The following is a 21060-nucleotide window of genomic DNA, read 5'->3' on the forward strand; positions in this document are numbered from 1 at the left end:
TCCCAGGGCTGAACAAAGGGCACAAGGTACCCACGCACTCAGTGGTGGGCCAGGGTCGGCCGGAGACCTGGTCTGCGGGGTCCTGGCTGCCTTCAGCTCCGAATAATTCAAATAATTTTAGGATATCATGGTCCCCCCCTCACCTGCCCAGAGGGGTCCTCCAACAGGAACCCCATTGTCATGGTCCCCTGCTCGAGGGTTTTACCAAGGATGACTTGTCACAGCACTGAAGGGGAGGTGGCTGAGCAGGGGAAACTGTCACAAACTGGCAGCCCAACCCCCCTGCCCTCTAAGGCCATCTTCCCTAAAGAATGTCCCCTAGAAGGCCGGCGTCCTCTCCCCCCCCCCCCAGTGAAGGCGCACCTAGACTGTCAAGTCCCGCCGATTTGGGGGGTTCGTTCTCTGCCCAGTGACGCTCTGCGCACATCATATAAAACTTAACGACGTCTGGGTCTCTTCTCCTGTTAACTTGCCTGTGGTCAGTTTATTTTCCAGACTGGCCCTCGTAGCTGGGAGGGCGGGTACAGGGCTTTCCTGCCCCCAGCTTTGATGGCACAGGCAGCCTGCCCCACAGAGGAGGGAGGACTTCAGCTTCTGTGGCCCAGGGGGCACAACCCACTACAGTTTGGAGTCCCGTCCCCTCCCAGGGAACTGGACAGTGGGGCTTGGGTCCTGGGGGACCCAAAGTCCAGAAGATGCTCTCAGGTCCTCGGGAAGCTGCTGGAGTCTCAGAGTCTGGAGAATTACTCTGGCCGTGAAGTTTGCACACGTTTGCAAAGGACAGAGAAAGGGTTTCTGAAGAAAAGGGAGTGGGAAGTCGCCTGTCCTCCCCGGGAAGAATTAAGCCTCTGGTCCCACCTCACGTCCCTCCACCCATCACAGCATGGACCCCATTGCGCTCTGCCCTGCGTCGCTGAGGCCTCCAGGGGCCGGCCCAGCCTGCACCTCCCTCACCTGCCCTGGGTGGAACTTGGGCCTTTGGCTGGAATGCACTGCACCCCTCCCTGCTGGGTCACCTGAGGAATGTTCCAGAAGGAATGCCAAGTATGGGAGCACTGGAGCAGTGTGTGTGGGGCCGCTCCCGAGGCCGGGCCTGGAAGTGGCCCTGGCCCTGGTGGGCAGAGGTCTGAGCTGGGGCTGGGCCGGCATCCACCCAGCCCGGCGGCGGCACGCCGCTTGGCCTGAGCAGGGCTCACGGTGCCCCTCCTGCTGCAGGGAGCCGGGCCTAGAGCAGAGCTTCTCGGGCTCCAAGGCTTCCCTTCCTGTGCTGTGGGCCCGGTTCTTCCCGGACCCCAGGGCAGGGCCTGCTCTTAGGGTGGCTTTCCCTCTGCTCCTCTGCGGCTGAACGCAGGTTCGCGTGCCAAGCAGACCAAAACGCTGGGGCCTGGAGCGGAGGAAGGCTCACTGCAGGGCCGAGCAAGGGAAGGGGCGGCTGGTGCTCAGGAAGCCCAGGTCCTCGATGGTTTGGGGGAACGTTTTATGGGCGGGATTTGAGGGGAGGGCTGCAGGGGTGCGTGGTCTTCCTGTTGGCGGTGGGGAGGTTCCAGGGCTCCTGTGCTCAGCCCGAAGCTGCATCCTCCACCTGGGTGGGGCCTTAGTTCCCGAGGAAGAGCTCAGAGACACTGCGGTGCAGGTCCCGGGGAGGAGCCAGGACTGCTCCGAGGCCGCACGCTTCTGTCTCTGCACCCCTCCCTTCCCTGATGACAGCTGTTGGAGTCTGCCCTTTGGAACTCGGGGAAGGTCAGGGAGGCTGAAGCCTTTTTCCTACAGGCAAGAAACAGGAGACACAGAAAGGCTTTTGTACCCAGGAGGGCCTCACCGGGTCCTGCTCCGTGTCACTTCTGCGGTCTGTGCTGTGGGTCCCCTGGTGAAAGACTGATGAACGAGAGAAGAACAGAAGTCCATGAGCAAATACACCCCCTGCGCACCGGGGAGACGCCCGGGAGCTGAGGGTCTCAAAGTGGTGGCTTAGAATCCGGGTTTAAATGCCATCTTCAGCTAAATCAAAGAAAGAAGCAGTGGGAAGGCCAGTACTGGAAGGGGGGCCCCGTGTGGTGAACAGATGTGGTTGCCGTGCAGAGTTAAGCCAGGCCTTCCCACTGACGGGGGCTCCGGTGATTTGCAATCACCCTTCTCTCCTGCCCAGAGAGAAGCCCCCCTCCCAGGTGGAGTTTTCCCGCAAGCGGCGAAGTTCTCCTACGAAGGGGTTGCTTGTCTTCAAAGCATGTCTTCAGAGCTTCTCCAGCGTCTGCTGTTTCTCCAGATGTTCAGCTCAAATAACCCTTGCGCCAGAGAGTCGCATTTGAGTTGGCGTATTCTGGATTCTGGTCTGCACAGCACCCAGCGTGAGCACCCAGCGGTGGGTAATGAAACGCAGCTGGGGGCCTGGCCGCCAGTCCCGTGAGGGGAGACTTCCTCTTGTTAGGGAGGAACAGAGGCCTGTGGACCAGCTCCCAGGGTTTTCCCTCAAAAGCAGAGTCGCTGGTCACCACTGGTCCCCTCCGCCCTCCGGCCCGAGCCCAGCAGCCCTCCCCACGGACCCTGCCCTTGGCGCTAAGATCCTCACAACGCCTTCTGACTGAAAGACACCGGACTCGCTCACGTACAGGCAGCTGGGGCTCGGGGACACCTCGCTTGACCCTGTGAGCATCGCTGTGTACCGGGGTCGGGGACGCTGAGGATGAAGCTGGGAGGACCCTGACCGGTGGGAGCACCGGCGACTGGAAGTGAGGCGGCCGCGGCAGGGCTGAGCCCGAACTCTTTCATTTGTCAGAGAAGGAGACAGGTGGAAAGCCAGGTCCAGGCTTCACAGAGCTCTCATCCAGGGAAGCGAGATGGGATTCTCTCCTTATTCTCGAGGAATGAAAATTCTAAAAATGTGACCACGACCTTAGCTTTCATACTTTGCGTCAGATAAGCCTAAAGTAGTTGGGGGCATTTTTCAAATCAACGCTTCATTGGATTCCAGGAAATATTTCTGGCAACACAACACCTGACAAGATGCTGCTCGCAGAGCGAGGGCTCCCTGAGCGCCTGAGCCGCCAGCAGACTCTCAGCTCTTCTGACGCTGAGGTCGGGGTGAGGAAGCAGGAAGCCTGGTCGTTTCCAGTGTGATCACTGACCAGGCCACCCCCGCGCCGAGCTGGCGGAGACTGAGGAGGGAGAGCGGGCGAGTTCAGGGCGGTGTCTGGGGGTGGGTGCCGCGGGCACAGCCCAAGGGAGCAGGTGAAGCCGACGGAGGTTACTAGCCTCTCATTTTCTAGACCCTCCTCTTGGTAACCTACCACCTTCTCGGTGCCTTGACCCTCTGCTGCCAGGAACATATCTGTGTTAAACCGAAAAAAACATGTCAATTAGGAGGGAAAAAAAAGAGGGAAGAAAATTTATAACTGAGGATGGGGCCAGAATCTGGAGGTGACTCCAATCTGTGGAAGCAAGGGAGATTCCAGCAGCCGCCCCCATATGTGGCCTCACGCAGGTCAGGACTCCTCGGGACCAGCCGGGAGGCCGCGGCGAGGTCACGGCACCAGACACAAGAGGAAGGTGCCCCCAGAGCTGGGATGTGTCTGCGCCGTCCTTTACAGACAGGTTCCCTCTCTCCGCATTTACTGCGGTGGGATTTGCCCTTTGTGTTGTTTTTCGTCTTCATTCAGTCTGTACAGTGACCAGCAATTTTGGGGGGTATTTTGGTAATTGAGCTCTAAGGACAAAGGACAGGGTCATTGGAGGAAGGTGGTCAAAAGTACAAACTCCTAGTTGGGTGAGGAAGGGCCGGAGACGTGCGTCCACCGCGGCAGCACCGCGGCAGGACGGCCGGGGAAGGCGCCAGGACAGCAGGTGCTGGGAGTTCTCGTCCCAGGAAAAATTGTCCCCCTTTCTTCTTTGCTTTCTCTTCTTCCTGCATCTCTGTGGGATGTGAGATGCTCACTAAAGCTGCAGTGGTGACCGTTTCACTGCGTCTGTGAACCACGCCGTCGGCTGTGCACCTTGAGCCTGCCCGGGGATAACTTACATCTCAGTAAAACTGCGGGGGAAAAAACCACACAAAGAAGGAAATGAACAAGGCCCTTAATCTGATCACACGGAGAGAAACGGTGTGATGGCTTTTGTGAATAAACTTCCAGATCAAAAAGACAATAAAGTTTGTTGTCCTTGATTTTAAGTTGCTTATGGCCGGGGCTCTCTTGTCTCGCTCTGCTGTGTGACAGTGACCGCGGTCACGGCAGAGCGTGGGGAGGTCCACGGACGGGAACCCCGGACAGACTGCAGGGACAAGGCTCTCGGGCAGCCGAGCGATGCCCCGTCCTCACTAAGGGTGTCTCCTGCTCCTGGAGACTCTTCCCGAGGAGGAGGGAGCAGGGCTGGACATCCCACCTCTGTGGGGCCGGGGCTTCAGGGCGGAGGCTGTGCGCTGGGCTGGGCTCCAGGTGGACGCCCCTGGGGGAGTCCTGGTGCCCAGCTGTGCTCCAGGTCCTCTCTGCCTCAGTGCCCAGGGGACCAGGCGGTGCCCACCTTGGGAGTCCCGGAGCCTCTCCTCCTGAACCCTCTGGAACCCTCACTCTGGCTGCTTATTTTTTAAAAACCTCATTTCTTGTCCATGTGATGGAAGTGCTGTCACAGCCTCCCTTGGCCCTCGTAGGATCTGCGCAGCGGGCGGGTTCTAGACGGGGCCCTGGGGGACCCCAGGGGACCCCTGAGTGTCTCTCCACTGCCTTCCCCATGCTCACCCTGAACCTGGAGGTGCTGGCTTCCAACCTGCCTTCCCAGCTGTGCGCCTCCCCCAGCCTTGACTCTCCGCCCTGGCTTGCTGCTCGGGGGGCAGCAGGGGTGGGCGGTGAGGACAGGATTGGACGGACCCCCCCCAGACGTGGAATGTGGGTCTCAGCCCCCAACACAGGTCAGTCTGACCCAAACTGGCTGCTGCCCGGCTGCCTCTTCATGTCTTTTTACTTCCGTCTTCTGTCCTGTTCACTTACTGTATCATGGGCGTCGCCCTAACGAGCCTTTGTAACCGTTGTTTCTAATTCCGTCAATTCCATGGTCTTCCATAAAGTGTATTTCTCATCCATTGCTCAAGCGTTCCTCTAGAATAAGACTTTTGGATTGTTTTCACGTATTTCAGTGTGTTTACAGCTGTTTTGGTATTTTTAGAAGGGAATTCTGGAATTAATGGGTCAAAAATCTGAATTTTATAAGATTTTCGACATTAATGCTAAACTACTTTCCAAAATGTTTATACTAATCCTCAGGCAAGGGGGAGCCGGCTTTTCACAATCCAACTGAAGGAACCAAGCCGCTGACAGCAGCTCCCTGACACACCAGCATCCACTTTGACTTCATTTGGTCCCACAGACGAGGCTTTCGACGGGGGAGCCCGTGGTCTGGAGAGACGGGCGTGGCGGGAGCCTCGGGCGCACCCTGCCCTCCCCCGTCAGCACTGACACCCGTGACCAGGCAGTGAGGGGAGATGCCAGCCCCGCGTGCTGGCAGAGGTGCTCTGATGGCCTTGCATCTCAGAGCAGAAGACGCCCTGGGACTACGTTTTGGCTTTAACAAAGATTGTTTAACAAAGAAAAACGTTTCTTCCTCCAATTTTATATTTTGAGAGTGTGTCTATTTTAGGTGAGTCTTTCTGGAATCTGAGATGCTGGGCAGGTGGCTAGTCCACCGTCGAGTAGTATGCGGAAGGTACTTAAGTGTTGTGGGTGGTCCCTGTGGATCACGGGGAAGTGACACGGTGAGGACCCTCCCAGAGAGCCGGTCGCAGGCCGAGTGACCCCAGAGACCCCGGGTATGAGGTGCTGAGAAGGACACAGTGTCTTCCTCGAAACTGAGCCATCCGGAGGCATCCATCTGACAAAGCTGACTACCTGGACACTTTTCAAACCTCCATGGCCTGGAGACATGGGGAGGCTGGGGAACCGCTCAGGAGCCTGGGGCCCAGAGCCGGACCCAAGAGGCTTGGTGCCTGGAAGTGGCCTGTGAGCCTCTGTGACACCCGCCCGACCCGGGCAAGCCCTGATGGATGCTGTTGGCTCACTGGGGACTTCGGGCGTGGAAGGTGTTGAGCGGTGACATCCATTAAGGAGGAGGCTGTGGGAGTGGGGACATCTCCGTCCCGGCGTCCGGGGCGTGGCGTGACCTCCGGGGAGAGAGCAGGGGAGACACTCACTCACGAGCCAGGACGGCTTCCCCACCAGCAGGGTGCCGCGGGCCTCCCGAGCTGATCACATCATTTAAAGACTCATCTGCTCTCACGTGCCTCGGGGCAGGGAACCGGACCTCCCCAAACCGCAAACTGGAGCGACTGGCGGAGAGACGCTCCCGGGGGCCCCGCCCGGCGCCTCCAGAGCCCAGTGAAGACGCTCACCCAGGCAGAGACCTCTCGTGCTACAAATGTGGTAACACCTTTTTATTTAGAGTAAGATGTGTTAACATCCAGCATGACAAAATTTGTACAAAGTTCACAATTTAAAAATGAATATCACTGCAACTTGTGATTCCACACATTTATAGCAAAATTAAAGTGTCAACCAACCCATGCCGTGTAGTACAAAAATAAATCAAACTTCAGTTCCACAGAGAGCACAATAAATATTTATACAAAATTCTGTCTTCATAAATGATCACTTAAGTTAACTTAGAAATGAACATGAACAAGAAGGTATCATAAATAAGCTGCGATGACTCACAATAACTCCCTCTGAAAGGGCAGCATTCTAACGTGTGACACTTCTGTGACTCCCTAGGTAACAGTGACAGATAGCTTCTGATTTGACATTATGTCCCAACATTAGATGAGCAGCAGATTTGTGCTTAAAACCCCTTTCCATTGTACACAGGTGATGACAAGAAAAATCCCAAACTGACACTACCTATTACTCTACTGAAAGCATCACTATATTGGCAAAGAAGCTGCAGACACCACGGGGAGGGGATGCATATGCCGATATGAACAGCGGGGCCCCGCGGGGCCGGGGGCCCCGGCGGTATATATGGCATCGGAACGCGAAGCACCTTGCTTCAGCTCTCGAAAAGGCAATTCTGAGCATGGCAGCCGCAACGAACCGCGCAACAGAAGGAGGGCCCCCGAGAAGGTGCGGCGGAGCCCCGAGGAATGACACCGTCTTCTCCCAGCTCGTTACCAAAGTCCTCCTGGAGAACTGTAAGCTCTGTACAGCGAGCCGTACGAAGTGCTGCTGGGATGCGCACGTGTTTGTACACATATACACACCGAGGTGGAGAACCGTGTCAGCGTTTGCTGTGAGGTCCCTGTGAGCGCCCTCCCCGACGCCCGCGGGGCAGCGGGCGGCCTCCTCAGATTCTTCCAGGGTCAGGGTCGCAAGGCTACTGACGCGGGAATTGCACACCTCCGCACGGATATATAGGACAAGGTAAGTGCAAATAGTCGACTGGCACGTTGTGGGGACAATGACCCTGTAAGTCCTGTTCTGCTAAAAATATTTTTTTTTTATTTTTACAAAACCCATCTTTTTCTCCATAACAAAATTTTAAAGTACTTTTGTACTTCCTGCATAACATCAAGACACGGAAGGAAGGGTGCTGTCACATGTACATCAGGTCAACGTCAGTCAGAAAGCGCGGCCGCGCGGCGCCCTCGGGACCGCTGGGGCGGGGATGCAGCGGCGGGAAGTGGTCTTACGCGTACACATAGTGCAGCCGTCGGGAGAAGACAAGCGGATCTCCAGGGTGTAAACACGTCTACGATGATCTAGTGTACAGCAGAAAGTGCTGAAGTACATCGAGTTACTCCTAAACTCTGATTGCATTCATGCTCAGAGGAGGTCGCGACAAACCACACAGAGCTCTGCACGTGTCCGTGGTCAAGCGGTCTCCAGCGGAAGGCAGGACAGGGCGTCCTGCCTCTGGGTGGGACCCACGCTTACTCAAAAGCGACAGGGGGCGGGGGGACGCTACGGGGCTGCTTCCCACCCAGGCCGGCAGAGAGGCTGGCCCAGCAGCTGGAGGCCTCTCGGATCATCTGCTTGTCTCCCCACACGTAAAATCATAACAACAACGACAACAGTAACCATAACTGTTGAAGGAGGAAAGGGGAAATAAACAGTCTTACGCGGTCTTTGAGCTTAAAGGAAAACACACAGGTTCTGTTAGAGAAAGCACATTGCGATAACAGACAGTTCAGGGGGGCACGGGACTCGGGGAGATAAGAGAAGCTTGTTCCAAAGTTTATTGAAAATGGAAGAGGCGGTCCTCAGGTCACATCCACCTCTCCTGAGTCCCTGTCTTAACTGAAGTTCCCACAGTCACACCATGTAATGCTCAGGAGTTAATTTAAAAGTGCTGTTTAAGCTGCTTTGAATCTTCTGCCAAATTTCCATGGCTTGATGTTGTCTTACAATAAATTACTTATCTCATTTCTTACAGTTAATCCATATGCCATTTCCTTGGAATGCAAAAAACCTCATTTATTGCCCCCACCATACACCATCCTCCTAAAACAAACAAACAAAAAAATCACATAATATTTCCAAGCATTGTTCAAAAATAAAGCATTTTTTTGCAACCAATTCTTGCTATGAAACAATATGCACATAAAATGTAGTTCTTAAATTCCGTAAAATCCTCCAACATGAGGCAAAATGATAACATCTAAAAAGTGGCTGCAGGACCAAACGATCGTTCAAAGCTTTTCTTTTTTTTTTGTCCATTTCAGTTCAAAATACTAGAACATTTAATCACTAAAGCATTAAAAAGAATGTACACTCTGTTTACTTGGATCAGCTTACCCCTTCAGGAATATATGTGCCCCACGTGTGCGGACATTAGCAGCTGTAACATTACATGGCACGTCCACTAAGCCAGCTTATATGAAACGCACAAAATGTGAATGGATTCGGAACTATTCTGCAGGTACTATCTTCAGAGCAAGACATGAAATCATCATGACGTCTGGTGAGCATAACACTGCTTCAACAGAAGTGCGTGTATGACACTTCCTGGCAAGACAGCAGCAGACAGCAAGAGGCGTCCTTCTTTAAGCAAGGCCCCGCCGCTGCGGCCGCTGCTCAGACCTGGATTCCTCTCACAGCCTGCTTTACACTTTCCAGCAGGGCTTTACTTTCTGGGCTCTGATAACGGTCTTGATTTGTATACATGTCCGTCAAAGTAGTCACGTATGCGTCAAAATTTTGTTCATTGATTGGATCCTACGAGATATTAAATAGTAGTTCATACACAACTTGTACTCTCTGAATGGGAGACTCACATCAGCACACAACAGCATCGCAGCGCAGCGCCTCTGTCCCTGTGACACCGGGAGGCCTGTCCAGAGCAACTTAACCTTACGGGGCTCACTGGGTCCTCCCCACCGAGGTCCTAGCGGGCAGCGCTATGGTCTGGGGGAGGTGACCGCAAGCATCCAGAGCGCGAAGAACCAGGAGAACAGGAAAGGAGAGAGCTACCCTACGGTGCGCACGGCGGGGGGCCGCCGAGCCCTGTCCTGCGCCCTCGGTCACTTACCATGTGCGGCAGCTGGATGTTGGCCAGGCTGTGGATCAGGGACTGGCTCAGGCTGGCCAGCTCGTGCAGGAGGGACTCGTTCTGCTGCTCGATCACCTTGTTCTCCTCTTCGATGGTCTTCAGGCTGCTCTCCATGGTGGTGATCTGAAACACACAGGGCAGCGCGACATGTAACACAAGCCGGCGGGGCGCGCACCTCGCCGCGCGGCGACTCGGCTACCGAGGCGGAGACGGAAGCCCTTCGCTCGAAAGGAGGAGGCTTCCAGGCTAAGAGCTGGTCGTTCTCAGGGCTCGCCTTCGATGCTCTGAGTCATCGCACTTGAAAACTTGGCGACTGGACGACGAGGGCCCTCTTTCTGAGAAGGAGTTAAGGAGGGTAGGTTCCCGCTGTGTCAGCTTCTGCCGGCGCCTGTGCAGAGATCAGCACAGGACAGCCGTGCCTTTGACCCGCTGCTTCCACTGCGTGATGGGCTGTTTGTTTGGATCAGGGTCATGGCTGCTGCTCAGACGTCCCCTTCATCTGAATCTGATCCTGCACAGGTAAGGCTTCAATTACCTGTGAGCTAGTCACCTGTGAGGTGCGTCACGTCATCCCGTGGGCACCAGGCGGGCACATCTGCCTGCACGTGATGGCTTCAACCCTGTGCCGTGGCTTCCCGGCTGCTCTTCCTTCCTCTAACGCTCCAGGGAGAGTTGCTGTGGTCGAGGGGCTTTCGTGTGCTGCCCTCTGGCCTCCACCTACCACTGGACACCCGCACTTCATGCCTCAGCTCAGCGGGAGAGCTGCCCGTCTGCACGGGTGGCAGGGACACAGCAGTGCGGCTCTGTCCCTCCCCGGGGTCTCTGACCGGGTTGGGGTGTTCGAGGTGCCAGCAAGCCTGGCAGCGGGGCCTCCAGCCTTCCAGGGTCTTCCACGGTGGGCTCTGGCCAAAGACAAGGAGGCAGAGACGTCCATGGGGAGCGTGTGGCCTCGGAGGGCCGGGCTGCAGCTGCGTGTGCCCCCACATGCTAGCGGGCCGTGGGAGGCGTGGGAGGAGGGCGCCTGGCTGGGTGTCAGCGGGAGGCTTCCCGTGACTTCTGTGTAGGTGCTGACCCGCTCACCAGAGCCGGGACCTCCTGTGATGCCCACTGGCCGGCTCCTCACTGAGGGCCGGTGTTCGCCCAGCCTGCAGCTCACCCTCTGACCTGAGCACAGGGGAGCCTGGGCCCTGGAGCGGCCTGACCGCACCGTCTGGGTGGTCACCCCTCATCAGCCAGGCCAGGGACAAGACCCTTAGAATTCATTGTGACATCAAATGTGCACAGGTGCCACCAGGACCTGAGAGTCACAGTGACATCAAAAAAGACCCAAATGGGCAGCCAGGACCCCCACAGGGATGACAGGTCACGGGGGGGGGGTGGCGGCGGCGGGCAGGCACCGGGCTCCGGGCAGGAATGCTCTGTGTCTGCGTCCCGGGAGCCCAGTCCAGCCCGCGTCCTGAGCTGGACCCCCGCGCCCGGCCTTGTTCTCAGGGGTGAGACTGCTTCTGGTCAGGGACAGGGGAGCCGGCACATGGGAAATGCTCGCAGTGGGGGCTGAGGTGGGGGAGCCCTCCAGGACGCCGGGGGATGAGGCCCTGCCAGAGGAGGACAGTGCTGAGAGATGTGCCCTTCAGGGGGTCATCAGGGCCGTCTGGTGCCCCAACTTCTGCAGCAGAACAGACTCCAGGCAGGTGTCCTCACATGACCTGGGTCCTGGGGCACGTCTGCCTGAGCAGGGCCGTGCAGTTCCCCTGGCCAGCGCCCCACCCCTGCCCCGGCCTCGGCCTGGCCTCGGGGAGAAAAGCTGTGGGTTTGGAATGAAAGCTAAGGAAAGCTCCTGCTTGCCTCGGACAAGGTTCCAGTCGGAGCACAGCTGGGGCCAAGGCTGCAGTCAGTGGGGGGGCTGATGCCCGAACAAGTGGACAGGGCAGCCCTGGTGGGCAGGGGACGCTCAGCCCTCACACCTGCCCAAGGTCACGGAAGGGCAGCCCTGGGATCCTGATGGTTCCTCTGATGGGGAGGCTGTGCCCTGGTGGATGGTGGACGGGGGTCAGCAGTGACTGTCCCTGGCCTCATAAGCCCTCGGGTAAGTCTTTGGGCCTGAGAATCCCAGCAAGGCTGGCGACTGCCCGGGAGGGGACCACTGTGGGCGGGTGGGGGTCCAGGCCCCAGGCAGAGTGGGTGCTAAGAGAACAGGAGCCCCGGCCTCACCAGTGACGGCAACGTGAGGGAGATCCCACCTGGGCGTCGGGCTCCACAAAGCCCTCGGGGAGGCGGCCGGCGTGTGGCCAGTGATGGGCCAGGCCAGCTGGTCACTGCCAGATCTGCGACCTTGACTCAGCCACAGAGGTCACTGCTCCGAACCTAACCTTATGTGTAGCATGAGGTGTGGACACTTACCAGGGGGGCTGCTGTGAGCGCGTGGGGTTACAGGACCAAAGCCCCTGGGGTGTGGCCTCCGGCCGATGCTCAGAAAGGCCCGTATCCTCCCGCCCACCACGCTACGTGGCCACAGGGCACTGGGCGTCTGCACCCACGTGTGGGGCTGGGGACCTGCACACACAGACCGGGGGCTCCTGGGAGCCCCAAGGAGCAGGCGTGCCTTTCAAGTCCCAGGATTGTCGCCCGACTCAGTTCACCGACACGAGTCAGTGACATCGGGGCCCTCAAACCCTGGTGGGAGAGCGCTCACGCGGGCAGCGCCGGGTGGCCCTCCGGGAGTGGCTGCTCAGGAAGGGCGTGTCATTAACGCCCCGACACCGGACAGAAAGCTAGCGTCCAGTGGCCCCAGCAGGTTTTGCCACCGAAATGATCTCAGCAGGAGACCAAGAGAAAAGGTGAGCCAATCGAGGCGAAAAGGGGCAAAGAGCAAGGAAGGTGCCGCCCCGGCGTCTCCTGGCGTCACAGCACTCGGGACGCTGGTTGAGGGCTTCAAACACTGTTACCTGAGTTCTGAGCTTGATCATGTCGGCTTCCATCTGGGAGTTGGACTCGTTCAGCTCCTTGATCTCCTCGTCCAGCTGCTTGATCTCCTCGTCGTTCTCGATGCCTGGAACGACGGAGGGCGAGTCAGACCGCCCGCAGGCGGGGCTGGACAGTCACAGCCTTGTCTCAGTTCCTTCTAGACTTGGAACCAAATTTGCTGGGGAAGTGTACTCTGGGATTAAAAACATCGTCACAGTCTCTGTGTCTTCTGCCCCTACAACCATCCTGCTTACAATTAAGGCTCCTAAAAACGAAGAAGTCAACGGAGGGCACACAGACTACCCCCACCCCAAACCGAAAGGGTCCTTCTCCCTGGGATGGGAACCCAGGGCCTCTGGCTCTGGCCACAGCTGTGTCCTGGACACGGACTTACCTTGTGCAGGTCACGAGTGGCCTCATTGTTCACTCTCTCTCTGGTCTCTCTGTCTCTGTCTCTCTGTCTCTGTCCCTCTGTCTCTATCCCCCCCGTCCATCACTCTGAGAATCAGCCAGGCTCTGCTAACACATCTGCACATGAGCCAGCGGGCCCCTGCCCTCACCAAGTCTAGGAGTTGGGTAGGAGACCTGACAACAGACATGTAACCACACCCCTGATTCCTGGAAGCTGAGAAAGCCACCTCCCGTGGGAGGGAGTGTCAGGCAGCGACAGACAGCAGGTCCCAATAACTGCTGACCAATAACGAACCCCTCGTTCAGACCCGCGGGGTTGCCCAGCTTTGCTGGAACATCCTGCCTGAGCGGCGTCCTGGGTGGGGGGTGTGCAGCCCACGAGGGCCTGGGGGAGCTGCACCTGCAGAGCATCCGTTTGCAAGGGGTCTTTTCAAGGCCGGCTCTGCCGGTGGCTGTTGGGGTCAGAAAGGTCTCTGTCCTCCTGGTGTTGGCAGTCAGTTCCCCATGGCTGAAATCCTGCCACTGAGGGTGCAGAGTGGCTGCCCCCACCACTCACACAGCTCAGCCGGGGATCTGCACTCAAAACTGGAGAAAAACACACGCAGCCCAGGCACCCAGGGGTCTGGGGGGCAGACACTGTGGTCCAGCTTTGCAGACAGAGGGGTACAGTCCGCCCGAGACGGGAGACCCCTGACATCCCTGAAATACAGCCAGAGACTGATGAACAGGGTCCTCCCTTAATGGGACGTCTAGGGGACAAAGAAAAGAGAGTTGGGGGGATCAGTGGGGTTGGGTCTTAATTGCCAATTTTAGTGAAATGAAAAAAAAGATTGGAAAGAGTAAGCTGCCTTCTGCAGAGTCGCATTTCTTCCATGACGTCCCCTGTCCTCACAAAAGCCCTCGGGAGGAGCGTGCCCTCGTGTTTAATCTAATTGCCCATGTAATCAGCCCTCCTTCCCAGTCGTCTCTCCTGCTGACCCGCTCTGGTGTGGAAGCAGGCCTCCCCCACACACGGGCTGCCCTCCGCCTCCGCCTTGCTCCGGCCACCACCCCACCCGAGGGACCGCTGTGGCCTCACCAGGAGCCACGCCTCTGCGTCCCTGAGCTCTGCTCGGCCTCTAAGGTCCCCAGGGTGCGTCCTCCGCTGGCACCTCGACTGCAAAGCCTCCCTATTTACCAAACGCACCCAAAAAGCAGCCAAGGACGTGATAAAAATACTGCCGGGAGCTTCCCAGGTGTGGGCTGCTCTCCCCCCGTTTACTTAATCATTGGTTTATTTATTTGCACCGTGTACGAGTTTATGTGATCACGGCTTTGCCCCTCCCAGGCAGGCAGGGATCCTGTCCCCGGATCTCCCAGCCTGGAAAGGCACTGGGGAGCCACCACCACCGCAGCTGAGTGGCTTGCTTTCCCTTTTCATACGTGACTAGACCTTTATGGCAATCTTCCAAAATTAGGCGTTGGAACCGACTGAGTTAATGTCCCTAATACTTGGAACACGGGAGGTGCCTGTCGGGGGTGGGCAGTGTGGCCATTCCTCTGCAGAAACAGCTCAGACGCACTTCGAGGTGAGACTGCCCAGGGCAGGAGAACCCTGATTTGTAAAGCAACCAATCAGGAGTCAATTTATTATTTCACGAAGATTCGTCCCAGCACTCAGCTACATTGCAAGCGGTCCGAACGCACTGGGAGCACCTCTCGTGTAAACCAGGAACACTCACAGCCCCTCGCTCCTCGGGCTGTGACCGTCAGGTTTTCCAGGTGAGTTTCCGCGAAGATTTCTGAGCATGCTCTGAATGTCACAGGTCTTCAGTTTTTAAGTTTGGACGATTTGAAAACCTCTCTTTTTCCAGGTGTGTCTCGCAGTTTCTGTTGAAGAAGAACCACGTGCAGGGAGGGGCCTCATGCCCTTCTCAGAAGCACAGAGCATCTCCCCGGTTCTCCTGTCCCGAGGTCCGGCAGCCTCGCGAGGCGTCCTGGTCCTTGTTCGGGGGCAGGCTGGGCTTGGAGCCGCCGATACACGTCCTAGTGCTCTGCGGCTCGGCTCCCCGGGTGGACCTTCTCCCCCCGGGGAGACGCCGGGCGAGGGAGGCGCGTCGGCACCCCCAGGAGCAGTCTTCTTCCACGTGTAACTGAAACGTCCAGGTTCTACTTGCACGTGACGCGAACCTGCCAACGAGCAGCCTGACGGCATCTACAGAGACCGCTCTGGGCAGGGTTCGCACACGGAGCTGGTGTAGCTCTTCCTGGGGGGCCACCTGCTGCGGACCCCAGAGCTAGCTGCTCAAAATACTGGATTTTAGATAACCCATGGTAGGAAGGGTGAAAAATGCCCTACACAGCTGCTTCCAACACCAAGACCTCACGTTTCCCTTGAGAAGTGAATGGAATTGTAGGCAAAGGAGTCCACTTCAGGGCTGGCAGTCTGACGATCACTCCACTGTTATAAACCCCAGAGAACCGTGGGAAAGGCCAGCATGCCTCAACACTCCAACTGCGTCCCCTCAACTGGCTCGTCAGAGGCGCTCCATCAATGGTCTCTCATACGCAGCAAGGCACACAGAATGCCCCCAATTCCAGCATCTTTGTCTTGGGGCTAGATTCTGGCAAATGGGAACTTAGAAGAATTTTGATAAAGTCATGGGAAGTGAAGGTGGCGTCTCTGGAATACAGGTGCGACCTTGGAGGGCCATTTCACTGGTTTGAATTTTGAGGAAAGAGTGTCCAACAATAATTATGTTCTGTTTAACTTTCATGGAAAACCATGTCTGAACAGGGGACAGAGACTGCGTTACCGCGGAGGCTTCCTGAGGTCTGGAGGCATTTGTGAATGGCCTTGACGAGAGGATTCAGGATCCTGGGGTTTAGTGCCAGGCTTTGAAACATGGCAAATCTAAATCCGTATCCTGGTACTTGAGAGTTCCGTGATGAGCAATTTTCTTAATGCCTTGGAACCTCAAACCCCTCCATTGCAAACAGGTACCTCTCCTATGCAGTGGGTGTAAGAAACAAGTGAGCTATGTAAGATGCCTGCCCTGCAGCAAGATTCCCCACACGGGGGCCACGGAAGACGCCAGCGGTCCTGCTTCTAGGGCACCAGACAGTATCGGGGCGCTCGTGTCTGCGGGTGTATCTCTGTGTGCCGGAGAGCAGCGCAGACGCATGTCGTCCCGCTGACCCAGGATCGTCGTGTCAGTTGACAGACACTTAAAAGAAAAAGCCATAATCTTGTATGTGGTCTAGTGCAGTGGGCTTCAATATTTGTTGAATTAAAGAATTAAAAACAAGACATGCCTCTCTCTCGTAAGTCCTGAAATTGTCATCTAAAGGTTTTTATTGTGACTTAAATTAGTTGCCAAAAAGGTGTATTTCTAGGAAATTATATGTTGCAGAGTTATTTCAATATATTTCTATAAAAACCTTGGACCAGGTGTTTGACAAAATTTATGAAAAAAGTCTACTGTATAAACTAAGTGGCAAATCAAGATTTATTATCTAAACAACCTGTAGATCAAATCAGCCTTCTGACAGAGGCCGCCGCCACTTTGAAACTAATCAGAGCAGCAGCAAGGCCCCCCATAATGAACTTTCCGTCTCTAATTTTTATTCTAGGAGCAATGAGTGGATGGGTGGGTGGATGGATGAGGGGGTGGGTAGGTGGATGGGTGGAGGGTGGACGGGCGGAAGCACACGAGTGGGTGGATGGAGATGTGAGGTTCTGCCTGGATGAACTGAAGAGCTCAGCACTGCTCCCCTATGTCGTCCTGAAGCTCTCCCCGGACGTGCCTTCAGAAGCCCAGCCTTCCTGGGTGGTTCCTTGTTAGGCGCCTGCACACGTGCGAGTCCAGGACTGGTGGGGGGGCAGCCTTTCTTGGGTGGCCGTGGGGACGGTGGGGGAACAGCTGGCAGATGACAGACTGATTCTCAGTTCATCGGATTCCGGAGACAGTCAGGTGGAATCTGAGGGTCTGGAAACAGATTTCCTTGGAGTGCCCCATGGCCACACGTCCCCAGCGGCCGCCCAGCGGGCGCCCCTGCTAGCCAGGGCAGTGCGGGTGCCCAGCCACGGTGAAGGCTGGGGGCTGGCTCTTCCAACTTACGTCTACTTTTCCAAGAGAGAACCAGTCCTTCCAGGTCAACCGCCATGTCCGGCGGTTACAGAAAGAGGGCCCTGTATTTCTGTTGCCCTCTGCACAGAGACGGCAGTTTGAGAGACGGCAACGGGGCAGTGGTCCTCTCCCTGGCCGCCCCGCCGGGTGTGGAGGCCTACTGTCTTGATTTTTTTCTTTTCTGGGCCTGCACTGCCTTCCATCCATGAGTCATAAACTGGCACAGGCTCAGATCAGTTTGCCTGAGATTCTTGCTTCAGAGCCAGGGTTGTGTTGGGGGTGAGGTGTCAGGCTAAACATTTTGGAACGAGCTCAGGGAACGTTGTTTCCTTCCTGGCAACGAGCACAGCCCTCGTCGGCGAGTGGGAGGTGGCGCTGGTGGCCCCGGGGTCTTGGACCAGCTCCGCACGCTGGGCTGGCTGGAGGACTGACGGGAGATGCGGGCCGACTCTGAGGGCCTGTCAGCTCGTCCCAACGGCTCCAGCAGCTGCCCTGCCCTGAGCAGAGGTGGGCGCAGAACACTGGGCTCTGAGCCTTCGAGGTGGAGACCCGGCTGTCTTCCTGGTAAATGATGACCGACAGGTTAAGAGTGCTTCTCCCCGAGGCGCCCGCGCTGTCCTCAGGACCGAAGATGAGCGTCCAGCGAGCAGCAGGAGCCTCCAGGCCGAGGCCCGGGGCCCGCGCACCCACAGACCGCGAGCTCCTCAGGGCTGTGTCCTGGCCCATGGGGGCCCACCAGGGAGGGGTAGCCCCAGAACGTAGGAGGACTGGGGCCTGGGCTCCACCCGACGCCCAGTTCTGGGGGCCTGAGCTGTGACGGCTCCAGGGGGACCCCTGTTTTCCGGCACTCGGCTCCTGGAGGGACACAAAATCAGGGCAGTGCCTTGGCCAGAGCCCGGCGCCACCCCATCCGTGAGAAAGCCTGCTCTGCCGGAGCGCCCTCCTCACGAAGTCCTCCCAGGGGCCGGGAGGGGAGGTCCAAGCTTGCCCCTCAGTTGTGGAGTTCTGTCCTCTGAAGTCTCTGCAAACACCCCTGGTGACTGCTGGCCCTCGGCTCCTGGGGGCACACTGGGGACGCCCCCGGGAGCCTCTGTCATCAGTGGATCAGCACCCAGCTTTCTGTTAAGGACGCCTTATCTAACGTATGCTGCCGATTCACGACCACTGAGCTCCTGGCCGACAGCCCTACGACCGCAGCGGGACGCTGCCTCCCTCCGGCCCCGCCCTCCTGGCCTCCTCAGTCAGGACACCAGGCAGCGCTGTCGCCCTGGCTCCGGCCTCCTCAACAGGGACGTCCTCAACAGAAAAACACGAACATTCAAAAAACGCAGCGCCCAGCAGACCGTGAAGAGGACCCCGATTTACGGGATGAGCTGAAACGGGGGGCAGGGGGGCCTGGCAGGAGGGCGGTTGGGGGACACTCGGACTTGCTGACTGGCCCTGAAAGCACCAGGCGTGCTTGTTACACACAGACCCTAGTGAGCAGGGACTACACAGACGTGGCCCCCGAGGGTGGCTGGCGGGACCTCTGAGGCCTCCTGCCCCCACAGCCGGCCCTGCAGCTTCGTGGCCCCACGTGGCATCTGCAGGGAGGGACTGGCTGGTGGACTGGAAGGGGTCCGGCACCAAAGTGAGAGTGCGGGGCATGGTGGGCGGGCCATGTGCGGCCCGAGGGACCCCTGGCTTAGCCCCTGGGAGGCCCCCCAGGGCACAGGGGAGGGGATGGGGCCACAGTCGGGGGACGGCGGTGGGGAGGCCGCTTCCTCCCCAGTGGGTGGGCGTTGCACAGGCCAGAGGGCCCTCTGTGGCTGCTTCCTGAGGGGCGTGGCGGGGACGGTGGGCTTGGTCAGGGGTCGGGGTGACGGGGCGCAGTTACCGTTGCTGGCTCTCTGCCGGATGGTCAGCATCTGCTCCCCCGAAAGCTTCGCCTTCTTCATCGCCGACGTGGCTCTCGGGCACCCCGACAAGCTGGGGACGAGACACGAGATGGCGTTAGTCACCAGGCCACGTTGGTCCCGGCACAGGGTGAGCTGCAGGTGGGACGCAGACCAGACGGGCAGGAGGGCAGGGCCGCCGAACCCTGGGGCGGTGTCCGTGCGCCAAGGACCCTGCGGGCTGATACAAGCCCTGGGCTGCTGCATGGCCCGGGTGAGGTCCGGCAGCCGGGGCTCGGGGCCGGGACGGAGACCAGCCCCTTCACGGCCGCATCAGCCTTTCAGGGCTGCCGGGACACTTACGGAGTAATCATCTTGCTTTATGGCAGAAAGTTTCCAACTTGTACAAGGGTTGGATTCAAAACTTAATTTCCAACGACGGAAGTGAAGGGGGCAGAGGCACGAGCTCCCCGCCAGACCCCCAGCCTGGCGCCCGGGGCCCCAGCTGTCCCACTGCCGTCAGCTGAGGGACCCCACACGGAGCCTCAGCTCCCCCAGCTCCCCCGAGCGTCTGCACCGTATGCCGGCACCTTGCAGGGAGGGTCCAGACCCCCAGGCGTCTCCTGCCGGGGGGTCTGCAAGTGCACGTGGGCTGGGCACGAGGGGCCGACCCCGTCTCGGTGGGACGGCTCCTCCCGGTTTCTTCCCCTCTGGGGATGTGTTGAGAACAAAGTCTGGGCCTGAGCGTCTGAGCCTGGGTGTCCTCGCACCTGCCCCTGGTGGCCCCCCCACCCGGCCACCATCCCAAGGAGCCACACGGGATGGTCCCCCTGCACCCCCGTCAGCGGCCCGCTGGCCCTTCATACACACGTGTCGCGAGAGCGCCTACGCGCATGTTCCTTCACACGTGTCAGGTTTCTATGTATAATTTGGTGCTCCGTCCGCATTTCCAGGGCTAGGACCCCGTCCGTACACCGTGACGCATGGTTGGGGTTCGCCGTAGCTACACCCGCACGCCCAGTGCTGGTGCAGATCACGTGGCCACGAGCAACGGCTGGCACAGTCCGGCAGGAGGCCTCAGGTGTCTCCTCGCACAGGTTTTCTAACATGTTTTTCCAATGCAGATTTTAGCAGTTGTTTGGGGAAGACATATCTCTGTACAACACACGTCTCCTCTGCTCCTTGCAAGGAAGTTCCAAGCTGTTGGTCTGACGAGACGGTGCCAAGATGCCTCCGTGCCTGCCGCGCTTCCCAGCACCTCTGGGGTCCACGCTCGCTCAGGGAGCTTCCGGGTTTACAGGGGAAGGGGCAGCGGGGACGCCAGCCCAGAGGACCTGCCTCCTGTTTGTATCATCCGGGCATCATCCCTGGGGCCAGGTGCCACCAGGTGCCCCAGGTACTTGCAGATTGCATGCTGTGTTCTTGGGGTGACTCCCCACCCTGCTCTCCCCCTTGAACAGGAAGTGGTCAGAGGAGGTTAAGGACAGCGTGAGGGTGGACGGCAACGAGAAGGAAGCTGCCACACAGAGGCTGGCAGGGTGAGGGGCCAGGTGTTTCACGCGTGACTAGGCGGCTGGCGCCCAGACCAGAACACGCAGCAGGATGCCCTGGAAGCAGATTAAAACTCAGATCCCTAGACCTGGGCTGAGGGGCAGAGCCAGATTTCAGTCTTAAGTCACTCGTCTGAGTTTCCAGCTAACTGCACTGCCAGTCGGGAATGACAAATAACGATGCCATTTCAGGAGGGAGACTGCAGCCCCAGTCAGGAGCTAAATTAGGAGACAGACGGAGACAGGCCCACGGAACTGTGCGTTTTGTGCAGACACGCCTGCTCGCAGTCCCTCCCATTCCGATCCACTGAGTGCATCCCAGCACGGGTCAAATTTGGAAGTGTGCAGAGTGGCCTGGCAGGGCGTGGGTGGCGAGAGTCCCCAGCGAGGACACAGTGCCACCTAGTGGCAGCTCGCGCCAAGCTCGCTTCGCATGGTACCGGGCGCCTGGGGTCCGCGCTGGTCCAGGGACTGGGGACAAGGCCAAGCGCCGGGTGCTGCCGGGGAGCGACCCCACTCTAGAGTGCAGTTCTGAAGTGGAGACCCAGAGGCCCTGTGGAGACGTCTCTGAGCGTGGACGCGACAGGCCACAGAATCTAGACCCGTGCAGTGAATGGTTAATGTGCCTGC

The 21060-nt window shown here is 58.1% G+C and overlaps 1 protein-coding gene across 1 annotated transcript in view; it reads right to left on the bottom strand.

Annotated features, from left to right (window-relative positions):
• Positions 1-6415: 6415 nt before the first annotated feature.
• The window catches only part of MYT1L (myelin transcription factor 1 like), a 171673-nt gene continuing 157028 nt past the window's right edge, over positions 6416-21060 (bottom strand). The window contains exons 20-23 of the mRNA XM_074341602.1: positions 18883-18974; positions 12468-12571; positions 9502-9645; positions 6416-8474 (exon numbers count right to left, since the gene is read on the bottom strand). Of these exons, the coding sequence (XP_074197703.1) occupies positions 8448-8474; positions 9502-9645; positions 12468-12571; positions 18883-18974 (367 nt within the window). The 3' untranslated portion in view covers positions 6416-8447. The remainder of the gene's footprint in view (positions 8475-9501; positions 9646-12467; positions 12572-18882; positions 18975-21060) is intronic.

This window comes from Camelus bactrianus, chromosome 15 (assembly GCF_048773025.1).
Source record: "Camelus bactrianus isolate YW-2024 breed Bactrian camel chromosome 15, ASM4877302v1, whole genome shotgun sequence".
NCBI lineage: Eukaryota > Metazoa > Chordata > Mammalia > Artiodactyla > Camelidae > Camelus > Camelus bactrianus.